This window comes from Terrapene carolina, unplaced genomic scaffold (genome assembly GCF_002925995.2).
Source record: "Terrapene carolina triunguis isolate 2854851 unplaced genomic scaffold, T_m_triunguis-2.0 Scaffold42, whole genome shotgun sequence".
In the NCBI taxonomy this organism is placed as follows: domain Eukaryota; kingdom Metazoa; phylum Chordata; order Testudines; family Emydidae; genus Terrapene; species Terrapene triunguis.
In genome coordinates, this window is record NW_020664393.1 from 29,799,850 (window position 1) to 29,813,795 (window position 13,946).

Below are 13,946 nucleotides of genomic sequence, written 5' to 3' on the forward strand. Positions count from 1 at the left end.
GCGGGGGCTCGGCTCTCCCCCCCCCACCCGGCGGCCAGAGCGGCCGGCGAGGGGGGCGGCCAGAGCGCCGGGGCGGGGGGGCGGCGAGCCCGGCTGTGGCCCCGCGCTCCCCGGCGGCCGGAGCGCCGCGCCGCCCCCCTCCAGGTGCCGCCCCAAGCACCAGCTTGGGTGCCTGGTGCCTGGAGCCGGCCCTGTTGGGAAGCTTAGTCCAATTATTGTGAAGCACGGATACTAAACTGCTTTGCCGCAAATGCTTCCAGATTATGTTTAAGGAAAACCAATAGCTCATCAGACTCAGACCTCAAACAACAGCAAGGGAAATTAAAAAAAGCAAATCAAAGAGTGACTCTGGACCAATATTGTTAGTAAGCCTGCAAGTAAGCACTTTAAGTACTGTACAATCAATATGGAATTACACTGGCAACTGTTACAGAGATTTTAAAACAGAGACGCTGGAAAAATATCATCAAATATCTTAGTTCCAGGAAAAACTTTCACAACACCATTCTGCAGCAACTTCAGTCTTTTAGAGGACAGGCTGGAAGACCTAAAAATACGAGTTAGCCTTAATTATAGCTGATTAATGTAAGATTTTGTCATGATTATTTTTAGTAAAAGTCACGGACAGGTCACAAGAAATAAACAAAAATTCACGGAAGCCATGCCCTGTCTGTGACTTTTGCTGCTGCAGCTCCCTGGTTTCCCCCACCACCATGGTGGCTGGGAGCTGTGGGGTTCCCCCTTCGCCCATGGCAGCTGGAAGCTGCTGGGAGGGGGGCCTCTGCCCACAGCAGCTGGGAGCTGCAGAGTGAACGTATTTCCCAAAGAGAAAACGGGACACCCCGACCCACTTGCCCAAAGCATCCCCCCATGAGACTGTCACCCATGGCTGGAACCCTGAGGAGGGCCCCCTCAGGAGTCTGTTCCTGTCGCTGGAACATTGCAGGGGGCCCCTGTCGCTGCTATAGCCTGCCACTGGAGCCATGCCAGGGCTGGCTGCCAGCTCCAGAGTCCCGCAGCTCCTGGGGCTGAAGCAGAGAATTTCATGGAGGTCTCTGGAAGTCACGGATTCCGTGACTTCCATGACGTCCGTGACATAAACATAGCCTTCGCTAATCAGTCCTAGAAATGACAAAGTCATTGGGCAACATCCCTGTGTCTTTCATATCTCAATCTGGTAATATTACAAACATGATAAAAAGAAACACTGACAAATCTGAAGATAGTGTAAATCTCAATGCTTTTTTATCCAAAGGCAGTATACTTGAATTATCATAAAAATATTACTGGGGGTAAGCCAGGCCCAGTATACAGCTAGGACCAATAAAACTTCAGAACTGCAAGGAATTCAAATTCACAGAATCCTATGACATCCAAACCTTATTGCCTTGCAACCATCAGTCATAACTGTAACCATTCTATCAGTTAAGTAAACCTATATACATAACACTGAACCCCAACTCACACTGGCAAATTCTAGACACCAAAGTATCTTTGCCATCTATCTTATGGGTTTCTAAGTCCACTCAGCTCCGTAGTATGCGAGTGCCTTCCATGTAACATAGACTGACAACAGCAAAGTCCCTTGTAAACTTCATGGACTCTCTAGTTCATCTGCCTTTGGGGATTGCAGAAAGCTCTATTTGGGATGTTTTGGTATGAGGGTTTTTGAGAGGGATGGGAGGACTAGATCTTATTTTCACTCCCACAGCCCAGTGACACTATCACAGATCACTGAAAGAGCCTGTCACAGTGCATAACTGTCCTGGGCTGCCCAACAGTGCACTGTGACAGATTTAAAATAATGAACAACAACAACAAACACTGCTAAACGCTCTGAAGTAAATGAAAGAGAATCAGCTGCAATTAACAAAACTTTATAAACCTTTAACAGTGACAATACTTAGCACTAATGTAGCAACATGCGTCTAAGAATTTCAAAATGCTTTACAAATGTTAATTACATTTCAGTTCTTCCCTGATCACTTGCAATTTCAGTTCTCTTGAAATCCAGACTGAACTGTTTCAAATAAAATTGAGCTATACATGAATATTATTCCTTCTTTAATCTCCTTTTCCCACCACCTTTGGAGAAGTAATCTGCCATTTTTAAAAGTAGGTTCTAAATTCTCTGGTCATACACCATGTTTGTGCCACACTAAGCACACTCTCATGTTCAATAAATAATAATATCTAAATTAGAAATGGGATGAAACACTCATTTGTCACCTTTTAAAATCCATATTATGATTGATTTATAACTTTGTAACTATTTTATAAGATAAAGTAACATGAATATATATGAATTATATTAATCCAGTGAGAGAGTTGTGTAAATTTATGATTTACTTACTTTGCAGTGACAATACCAGTAAAGTCCTTGTCTTTCAAAGGATAATATAATGATGTTGTTAGAGTAACTTCAAATTTTGGTAACACTACAAAAAAATCAAAAGCTAACATTAAAACATGTCAGAAGTATTAAATTCATACTTAGGAAAGCAAGTATCAGTCTTAAGTAATAGGGGTATTTCACTGTAATGATGATGGATTCTCCCACCACTCTGATGGACGAGTGATTTCATTGTAATACAGATTGCATTACTACAGCTTCCTAAAGGACATCAGGTAGGACACATTTGTTGAACCAAAACTGGTGTGCATCTAAGGCTGATCCTGCACCGAGAACGACACACAGACTGCTGCACTCATACAGAGCAAACTGACTTTGATGAGACTCCAAGCAGACACAGAGGTCCATTTGTGCAGAGACACTTGCAAGACTGAGAACTAATATATCATTCCTTTCTCTCTCAGGTCAGACCTGAAAAAGCAAAACTACTCAATCAATTCAGTCTTTACAGTACTATCAGTGAACTTAAAAGACTACACAGATGATGGGGTTTCATTTGCTCTAGTTCAGTTCACACTGATCATCATTTCAAAGTTAAGAATGCCTCCTCGGGGCATATTAGTAGTGACTTCAGTTGGAGTTATTGCCTTCGTTCACAGCACAGAGCAGGAATTGTCCATTCAGATAAGCAGGGAACATCCCGCACAATCTATATCCTCTAATTGCTGTTGCTGAGATACTGGCAAACCGAAGTCCTCACTGTTTTTTCTACCACTTTTCTAGTTTTATCCAAAATATCATTGATTAAACTGCTAAATGACATCCTAATCCTGCAAGTTGTGGGTCAGTCTTAGAGAGGTAGGAGATGCAAGTGAGGTTTCATGTCCACTCCAAGAGTTTAATGCCAGATATTGATACCTGAAGAATCGAATGACCCTCTTCCACAGGAATCAATTTGAAGTATGGGAATTATTGTGAAGTGCACTTAAAAAAGACACCCATCAATGTAGTATTTGAACTCCGTTGTCATCTTGACACAATATAACACTTTCCCATTCCCAGAAAAGAAGGATTACAATTTTCTGTGTCTGAGTGCACACGGAACACACTTACCATATTCCATCACAGTAAATCTTTGATAATGAGTTTGATCCTATAGAAAAACAGAACAAGGTATATAAAATTGTGCTTAAATTATTTGGTTCATTATATCTACTCTGGCCCAGTCCCACACTCATTTAAGTCAAAAGAAAGCAAGTTTTCAGCCTACAAGTTAAGTTATAGTCATTGAAATTATGTCATTTTAAATAATGATATAACAAAGAACCAAATATTGATTTATAATGTCAGTGAAGATAAGTATTATTTATTTATTTACCACAGAGAGACCACCAGTCAAGGATCACAAGATCCATTACACTAGACCAGGGATCGGCAACTTTTGTCACCCAGCTCGCCAGGGAAAGCCCCCAGGCGGGCCGGGCCGGTTTGTTTACCTGCCACGTCGGCAGGTTTGGCCAATCGTGGCTCCCACTGGCCACAGTTCACCGCTCCAGGCCAATGGGGGCTGTTGGAAGCAGCGGCCAGCACATCCCTCGGCCAGGGCTGCTTCCCGCAGTCCCCATTGGCCTGGAGCGGCGAACCGCGGCCAGTGGGAGCCGCGATCAGCCGAACCTGCCGACACGGCAGGTAAACAAACCAGGCCGGCCCACCAGCGGGCTTACCCTGGCAGGCCGCGTGTCAAAGGTTGCCAATCCCTGCACTAGACGCTGTAAATACACATAATGAAAAGATGATCCCTGCCCCAAAGAGTTTATAAGACAAGACAGCAGAGGTACACAAGTAATCTCAAAGTTCTTCGTTAACTCAGTAAATCTGAGCCTTGTATTTCTGTTAGCCTTGTGTATCCTGAACTGCTTAGTTCCCTTAATAAATAATAATACTTAGCTCTTGTATAGCACTGTTCATATTTTAGATCGCAAAGCGCTTTACAAAGTAGACCAGTATCATTTTATATCTCCACTGGCTTCAATGGAGATACACTTCTACCTTGATATAACACTGTCCTCGGGAGCCAAAAAATCTTACCGTGTTATATTGAACTTGCTTTGATCCACCAGAGTGCGCAGCCCCGCTCCCCCGGAGCACTGCTTTACCGCGTTATATTCGAATTCGTGTTATATCGAGGTAGAGGTGTACATCAGGGCTGAACTTAGCTCAATTACTTTTGGTTATTGGATTAAAACAAATGGATGGAAGAACTAAGTTTTCTATAGAATATATAAAATTGCTTCTTTGTATTTCCCGTCTTTCTAATTCCTGATTTTCTCCAGGATCACAGTTTTAAAAAGTAACCCTTATGTGGCACATTTAGCTATGTGACTGTAATGTTTCCGTTTTCTGTGCACTGCACTTTTAAACTTCTGTTCTGGTATTCAGAATTCAAAAGCCCTTTTTGTTCTCAGAGACTAGGGCAGACTGTCCAAAGAGACACACAGTCTGTGCTCTCCCTCTGAGACTTTACTTTTGATTTCTTTTATTCTATTGTTCTCTTAATCTAAAATGAAAGTCATTGTGGCTGATAGTACAATGTCTGTTGCATCCTTGTGCACATAACCCTTGATGGAACTTTTACGCTTTTAGCATTGTTACACTAAAAGACACTGCCAACATTGCAATGGTCTAACTGCTGATTTACTGGTGGTGACTTACAATCTATAAAGTTCAGGATGACCTGCAAATAAACACGTGGAATAACATGATTAAACTTTCCTTCAAGGCAGATGCATTATTCACTCATATTTCTGTTTGCTCCTTTCTAAACCATATGGGATACATTAATGAGCATTCTTTGGTGATAAACAACAGATCAATTAAAGAAACATTAAAACAATTGCTAAGTTAATATGTCTTGTATCTTGGATCTCACTGATCCGTTAGGCTTACCAGAGCCAATAAACAGATGCTATTGTGGAAAAGAGGCTTAAAACATGATGTGTGAAATGAAATATTCCTAATTTGTCTTATCTGAAGCAAAAGTATACCAAGAAGCCATTGGTTAATATACAATTGTAATGCCAGAGTTCATCTGAAAATGTAAAACAAATGTACGTATTTGTTCTGTCCAACTAATTGTCCAAGGCTTGGCTTTGATGGCTTTGAAGTAAGATTTCAAGAGAATGTTGTTGCCTTATATGAAATCTCATGAGTCAGTCTCAAAGATTCTGAAGCTTAGTGGGAGTTGGAGCCTATCTGAATGGATTCCACAGCACTTGTCATTTGGTGGAATCTAGAAAGGAAGGTCAGATCTGGACTGAATGGAGCAGTGGTCCCAACAACTATATGAGTTCCTGCATTCATCCAGAAGTAGTTTAAATCTTCACTGCCTGATGGAATATGGGAGAAGATATTGGGCCACAACGGAGTGGCCGCCCCAAAAGTCTCAAATCCTAAGTAGGGCAGGGGAGGGGAGAATTAAAAGGCTCACCGCCAACAGTTTACAGGACTCCATGTGGAAAGTCTGGGCTGGGCTGAGGTGGAAGGGTGACCAAAGGAGTTTCCAGCTCTCAATATGGAGGATGGAGGAGGCCTGATTTAAAGGTCTTACACCCCTCCTGCTTAATAGATTCCAGGTGAAATCATGTTATCTTATTGTTAATTTCTTTGTTAATAAAGCCAAGCCCCAGCAAGGAGCAAGCTTCTGATGTATCTTTATATATAAATACTTACTTTTCCTAGCGAGTTATTTCTAGCACAAGGTAAACTCAGATTGTCTGAATTCTGAGCAATCAATCTTATGTTCAGAGCAATGATCAGTGGAATAGCTGCCTTATACCTTACTAACACTCCATGTAAGTTTGAAAAGGTACTATCACGGCCTACAATTTCCACCGTATTAGCTATCTTAAAGAAATGATAGATACTGCATTTTACTGTATGCCCGATGCTATGTTTATTAAAGGCTTAAACCTATTCTAGGAATTAAATTAAATTTTACACATAAACAGTACATTTTGCTGAGATAAGCATTAGCAGTTCACTGCTTTTATAGCCGGGAAAGGGGAGGTATTTTCCTTCTTGAAATAAGTTTTCTGTGCATTCCATTGCCCGGGATTGAAAGAGTTATTTGTCCCTGCTAGCAGCAGAAGACATATATTAAACTGAGTTTAGAGCTTTTGGCAGCAATTTCTTTAAGTTGACAACTTCCCTGGCAATATCAGAAAGTCACAGATTCATAGAATCATGGAATGAAAAAGACCCTACTAGGTCATCTAGTCCATCCGTCTGTCAAAGCAGGATTGTTCCCTAGTGTGCATTTACTAGTGATTTGTCCAATGTAGTTTTAAATACGCCACGCAAAGGCACTTCCATCACTTTCCTTAGGAGACTATTTCATAAACTAATAAAACTTACTGTCAGGAAATTTTCCTCATAATCACATACATTTTCTCTTAATCTCACTACCTTACTCCTAGCTAAAACACCTTCAACTATGCTTAATAATTCCTATTCCTTTTTGATGTTTATGCCCTTTAAATATATCTTACTTAGTAATGCTAGTATAATCTTTCTTTCCAACCCCAAACCTACTGACTAAAGGATTCCATCCAGCCCACGAGGGATATTTTTAACTCTTCTTTGAATTCCTTCACATTTAATTTTTTTCTAGTAATCAGATGTACAAAAATAAATACAAAATTCCAGGTGTACACTCAGCATGACTACAGAGAGAAATTATTACTTCTGACCCAAAACTGCTTGCTTTGTGCATGCAACCCAAAACTGCATTGGCTTTTTTTTTTCCCTACCATACCATATTGCAGGCTCATATCTTGTAAATTGTTCAGGGCGTCTCTTTTGACATATATTTATAGTGTGCCTAGGACAATGGGGCCTTGGACTCTAGGCAATACTATAATACAAATAAATAACAAACAATCATAGTAATGACGCACTACCAACTGTCATCCCTACTTCTCAGCATTACAGCTTTCCAGGTTTTTTCCTTCTTCATTGCATAGCTGTGTTTTGCTGGAAAACATGCAAGCTGATATATATTGGGAAATATAATTCAAAGTTGAATTCCATTTTGTTATTCTCTGCCTGCAGTAGGCTGGCAGTGTTAGCAAGGAATGACCTGGCTAAAGAGAGGTTAAATAAATTAGAGCTGACTGCTGCAGCTGATGCTAGCGTACCTGATATAAGGGTACACCCCTCAGATAGAGGAAGCTAGGGATTAGAGGAGATCTGTTTAGTGGTAAGGTATTCTCTATGGAACCCTAAGGAAAAGCTTCAGGCTGGAAGGGTTTCCTGTAAGTACTGTGGGTTAAATCCTGGCTCCTCTGAAATCAATGGGAGTTTTGACACTGATTTCAATGGTGTCAGGAATTCACTCTGCATGTTGTGCACTAGACAGTAATAGTGGTGACTTTACTTTGAGATTGTAGTAGTTGTGTTAAACCAGACTCATTCCCCTGATCATCCTAGCTGCTCTTGTTCCAGTTTAAACTCATCTTACTTGAATATGGGTGCCCAGAATTGTACACAGGATTCCAAACAAGGTCTTACCAGTGCCTTGTACAATGGCATTAATGCTTCTCTAGCTCTACCGGAAATACCTCACCTGATACATCCTAGTATCACATTTGCCTTTTTCACAGCCACATCACACTGGTGGCCCGTAGTCATCCTGTGATCAACCCACACACCCTGGTCTCTCTTCCCCTCTGCCAATTCCAACTGATGAGCCCCCGGCTTGTGGCAGAAATTCTTATTATTAGATCCTAAGTGCATTACTTTGCATTTTTGTACTATTGAATTTCACCCCATTTCTGTCACTCCAGTCTTCAAGGTCATCCAGGTCTTCCAGTATAATATTCTGATCCTCCTCTGTACTGATGATGCTTCCCAACTGTGTATCGTCAGCAAACTTCATTAGCACACTCCTACTTTTTGTGCCATGGTCTTTAATAAAAATATTGACTCAGATTGGTCCCAAGACCGATCCTTGAGGAACTCCACTAGTAACCTACCTCCAATGTGATAATTCACCTTTCAGCACAACCCGTTGCCTTGTCCCCTTTAGCCAGTTCCTTATTCACCTTACAATGCTTGTACTGATCCCCATCTTCCCTAATTTAATTAATAATTTCCCATGTGGTATTGTGTCAAATGCTTTACTGAAGTCCAAGTATATTAAATCTACTGCATGCAATTCCCTTATCTAAAAAAATTAGTTATTTTCTCAAAGAAGGAAATCAGGTTAACCTGACATGATCTACCTCTGATAAACCCATGTTGCATTACATCGCCTTTACCATTTACCTCTCTGAATTTAATTATTCATTCCTTCACAATTTGTTCTAAAACCTTGCATACTGCTGAGGTCAGACTAATGGCTCTGTAATTGCCCAGGTCATTTTTCTTCTCTTTCTTAAATATAGGTACGACGTTAGTTATTCTTCAGTCATATGGTGCTACCCATGAATAGACAGATTTATTAAAAATCCTCGCTATCAAACTTGCAATCTTACGTGCCAGTTCTTTCGGTATTCTGGGATAGAAATTACTCAACCCCCCAATTTGAGCGCATTGAACTGAAAGTTTTTCTTCCACCGCGGATGTGCTAATTTCCATTTCTAGACACTCATTCCATCAGCCGTACTGCCAAGGAAAAGTATTCATCTAGGTTTGGGGCCATACCTAGACTATCTTTTATCTCCTTCCCATCTACACTGCCCAATTGCCCATCCTCATCCTTCCGTATTCTCTTTTTATTTACATAACTAAAAAAACTACTATTTATTTTAATTTCCTTGGCAAGAGTTAATTCAGCTTGACTTTTAGCATTTTTCACTTTATTCCTACATTTTCTAACCTACACAATGTAGCTTTTTTGCGGATCAACCCCTTTTTCCATTCCTCATAGGTGCTTTGCTTACTCCTGTTAATATTTTTTTGAGGTGATTATTCCTCCAGCTGGGTATGCAGCCTTTCTCTACAAATTTACTCTTGTTGCTGGAGGTGCAAATTTCAGATCGTTTTTGTATAACTGATTTGAAGAAATTCCAAGCTTCCTCCACATTTAAGTCCTTGTGCTCTTCAGTCTAGTTGATTTCTTTAACTAATTTCTTTAATTTTCCAAAGTCTGCCCTTTAGAAATCAAAAACCATAATTAACTAACTGGTTTTGATTATCCTTCCATTTAATTTAAACTGAATCATTTAATTGAAATCAAAAATTTCCATGGGAACATATTGATTTTGACAAAATTTCATTAAAAAAAATAGAAACTAAGCATTTTGGATATGGTTGAAATGTTCTGTTTTGACCGTATTGGAATGGAATGTTTCAACTTTAACAAACACTTCATTTTGATTTTGTTTCGAAACAAAATTTCATCAGAATTGACAGGTTCCCACAGAAGGTCAGTTTCAGTAAAACAGCATTTTCCACAAAAAAACATTTTGGTGAAAAATTTTTAGTCAGCATTATAAGTAAATGAATACAGAATACTACAAATTTGTATATTGTTTCCCCCCTGTGGGAATAGAATGTATACTTAAAATTTTGTCTCTGCTGACAAGGAGAAATAACGCTAAAGCCCTGCATTAGTGCAAAGAACATCATAGCACTTTTCTGTTGCAATGCCTAAAGCATGCAGGTTTCAGTGATGCTTAGTGCTTTTACCCTAGTTTTGTATTAAGGCTTTTTCTTGGTTTTACTGACATCTAGTGGGCAACATGTTTTTAAAAGTCCACTTCTTTTGCATTGCAATTGACTATCCAGCATTTATCTAGACTGAGTGAATTTAGAGTAACATTTTATGATTTTGTAAAGAATCATTTTTTGTTTTTATTATAATTATGAAGTATATATTCTCTTAAAGGTGTACTGTAGAAGCTCCCAATCCTGCACTGGAAGCTGCTAGGGGATGAACTCCTGCAGCATACAGACACAAATCTGACATCAGGAATCATAATACTCAAAAACCAGTGGGAGAACACTTTAACCTGTCTGGCCATTCTATGACAGACCTGCAGGTGGCTATCTTAAAACAGAAAAACTTCAAAAACAGACTCCAACGAGAGACTGCTGAGCTGGAATTGATATGCAAACTAGACACAATCAACTCAGGATTAAATAAAGATTGGGAATGGCTGAGCCATTACAAACATTGAATCTATCTCCCCTTGTAAGTATTTTCACACTTGCTTCTTATCCAACTGTCTGTACTGAGCTATCCTGATTATCACTTCAAAAGTTTTTTTTCTCTTACTTAATTGGCCTCTCAGAGTTGGTAAGACAACTCCCACCTGTTCATGCTCTCTGTATGTGTGTATATATATCTCCTCAATATATGTTTCACTCTATATGCATCCGAAGAAGTGGGTTGTAGCCCACGAAAGCTTATGCTCTAATAAATTTGTTAGTCTCTAAGGTGCCACAAGTACTCCTGTTCTTTTTGCAGCATACAGAGTCCTATTAATAGGGCCTTATGAAAATCAACATTTCATGGACTGTACAGAAATATCGTAAACAGTTAGAAACTATTATAAATTACAACTTACCAATTAAACAAAGTTTAGTGATACATTTTGTGTTGCCTTATCATTGCTTTATTACTCACTTATTCGCTATTGTGCATAACTCAGTCATTTTTAATGGCTCTCCCAGTCACTAGAGTAAATTACTGAGGTTCTGCTGTAATAAAACTATCCAGCCCTTTTTAAAATTACAGCTCCAGTGCTTGAGTCTATGGCCTCTTGAGCCAGTGGCTGGCTGCATACCATGTTGATTTTTTGTAAACTTGCCTGTCATTAATAAATCTAAGTGTGCCTCTTCTCAAGACACCAGAACAGTCTGCTTGCAACCTCCCATGCCTTCTTTCCTTCATAAAGTAATATTTATAAAAACCTAACTAATTTTAAACATTTAAGTTGTAATGTTAACTGTCAAAACCAAAACCCAAAGCTCAGGATGAAATATGCACCTTAATTTAGAATGTTCAGAATTCTAGTTTGCTACAAAACCATATACTATTAAAACCTTTACCTAGGTTTTGTTAGTTTTTCCCAGCCTAGCCTCAGTCCTGCAATGAACTCTGTACAGGCAGACCCACACTGGCTTCAAGAGGGCTCAGCCTCATTGCAGGATCAGGGCTTATACTTGTTTTTGTTTTGTCTCATCATTGCAAACTTAGATTTCATTCTTAAACTGTGGAGAATTTCACTGTCTGGCAGGAGGAACTAACCTTCTATACAATTCAACAGTGTTAATACTCACATTGACTTGTACTTGTATGGACCAGTCTCCAAGTAGAGGGCTTGTTGATAATTGAAATCTTCTGGAAACCATACCCAAATCACCTTTCTCTGCCAACCACTGCTGAATCAAATTCCCTCGAGGGTCCTAAAGTAAAACCCATGCTGCATGTTAAATGTGAGCAGACTCAGGAGCATGACTTGACTGGAAATTCAAATGTCACGCTGATTTCAGTGTATTGCTAGATTTCTAACGTGTACTCACCCGGATGTATATGCTTAGAGAAGTTTTGAAAGGTTTGAGATCAGGATCAACAGTGACAATCCGAAACTTCACTTCTTGGCCTGGTTTATATAGAGACTTGTCAGTCTGGATGAAGACAGAGATACTCTTGTGCTCAAATAACAAGCTGGTGCTGTTAGAGAATAACAGCCGGCCCTCGGCATGGCCTTTCACCAGTAACTCATAACTGCCAGCCCTGCTGTTAAAAGGCAGCTGAAAGAAAAAGAGTATCTCTGTTACAGTCTCATGTACTGCAGTTTGTAAATGTGAAGGGAAAGCTTGTTTCATAAACACATGTCATGTGCACCCTGACACCTTTAGGAGCAAGTCAACTGATTTAGTTCACGAAAAGAGAAATATGTTTTCAATGTGAAAACTGTACCATTCTTGTGAATATGTACTTCTCTGAGAGGCCTCCTGTTTTCAGATAGTGCTTTGCTAGGTACATTTCCACCCAGCTAGTTTGGCCTTTAAATATGTCATTTTGGAGAAATCTGCAACAAATGGCTCACTCCAGGAGAAAGCAACCTCCTCAGTAAGTAGCTCTGCAGACTGCCTGGGATATGCAGCCACTTGGACTACGTCTGACTGCACAGAGGTACTTTTCCCTTGTGAGCAAAATCATGACATGATGGTGATGAGCAGCCTACCATCATCCCCATCTCTGTGACCTTTCCTCCCCATACGAGATCCTTAGCTGTTTGGATGCAGAGTTGGTTGTTGGACTTCCATAACAAGCCAGCCTATTTCCTGAGTAGCTTGGCCTGTTATGGAACCAACATCCATAGTTTTCCATAGACATGCCCCAGCAGGATGCTAATGAATTTTCCTGGAAAGTTTGAACAAAAGGCCTGGTATGCAGGACTGGATGGGCGGGGGGTGAGGGGGGGGTTAGGCACTTAAATACCTTTGAGGAACTGAGCCATCCCTCTGGGAAGAGTGTCTTTCAGGGAAAATTGGGTTTGATTTGGCCATGTAACAGTGGCTTAAGATTTCGTAAGTAGCGCACACACTATAATTTTTCTAATAATACTTTTCTAAATAAATTATCTCCCCGCAATACTTTAAGGAAAAACAACTTACTGAAAATACTTTAAGGCCCAACTGGCTGCCATCATAGCTTTCTATGCGGGTCCAGTGCAGAAAACCTTTCAGCAGACCCTAACAGGTATGCAGGCCCCATGCAGGGCCTGAGTAGTGTAGAGAGTCAGGTGATACACAGGGGAGTTTCACCCTGAATGAGGCACTGGTACATAATAAGTGAGCCTGTGGAGTGGGTACTGTGGATCCTTGACCCATGCTAACCCAAATTCTGGTCGTGTTGTGCCATCAGATTTTTAAACAAAACACCCAGCTGATTTCTGCTAAAAAGAAAAACTGATGGTGTGACATGGCCTTCTGTTTGCAGTTAGAATGGTGTAAATCTGGAGTAAATCCTCTGAAATCAAATCAACTTAAATGCAATAGGTAGACATTTTTCAGTAAAACATAAAGGAAATTAAGCGCACACCCCAAACTGGTAATGAGAATTGCATCTGTTAATTCACCAGGCCCAGCACTGAAAAATATCGTACCATATTCTGTAAATAAACTCTCTCTTGCTTTTAAAATTTGTTTTAAGGTCATACAAGTGGATGGAATTTCCAGAGTGGGAAAAATGCCATACAATGACTATACAGATTAAATCATATGTCTATACAGAATGTGTATGCACACAGAAATCAATAAGAATTTTTATTCTCCTTTGTAAATTTTCTATTTATATAGGCAAGTGAAAAAAGTGAAAATCAGTAGTACAGCATGCAGGAAAATATCTTAAAATATACAGTAGAACCTCAGAGTTACGAACACCTCGGGAATGGAGGGTGTTCGTAACTCTGAAATGTTGGTAACTCTAAACAAAACATTATGGTTGTTCTTTCAAAAGTTTACTACTGAACATTGACTTAATACAGCTTTGAAACTTTACTATGCAGAAGAAAAATGCTGCTTCCCCCCCCCCTTTTTTTTTTTTTTTTTTTTTTTTTTTTTTTTTTTTTTTTTTTTT

The 13,946-nt window shown here is 39.9% G+C and overlaps 1 protein-coding gene across 1 annotated transcript in view; it reads right to left on the reverse strand.

The window, feature by feature from the left end:
• CD109 (CD109 molecule) overlaps positions 1-13,946 on the reverse strand; it is a 123,997-nt gene that overhangs the window by 59,106 nt on the left and 50,945 nt on the right. The window contains exons 4-7 of the mRNA XM_026654616.2: positions 11,882-12,112; positions 11,639-11,764; positions 3,467-3,506; positions 2,354-2,438 (exon numbers count right to left, since the gene is read on the reverse strand). Of these exons, the coding sequence (XP_026510401.1) occupies positions 2,354-2,438; positions 3,467-3,506; positions 11,639-11,764; positions 11,882-12,112 (482 nt within the window). The remainder of the gene's footprint in view (positions 1-2,353; positions 2,439-3,466; positions 3,507-11,638; positions 11,765-11,881; positions 12,113-13,946) is intronic.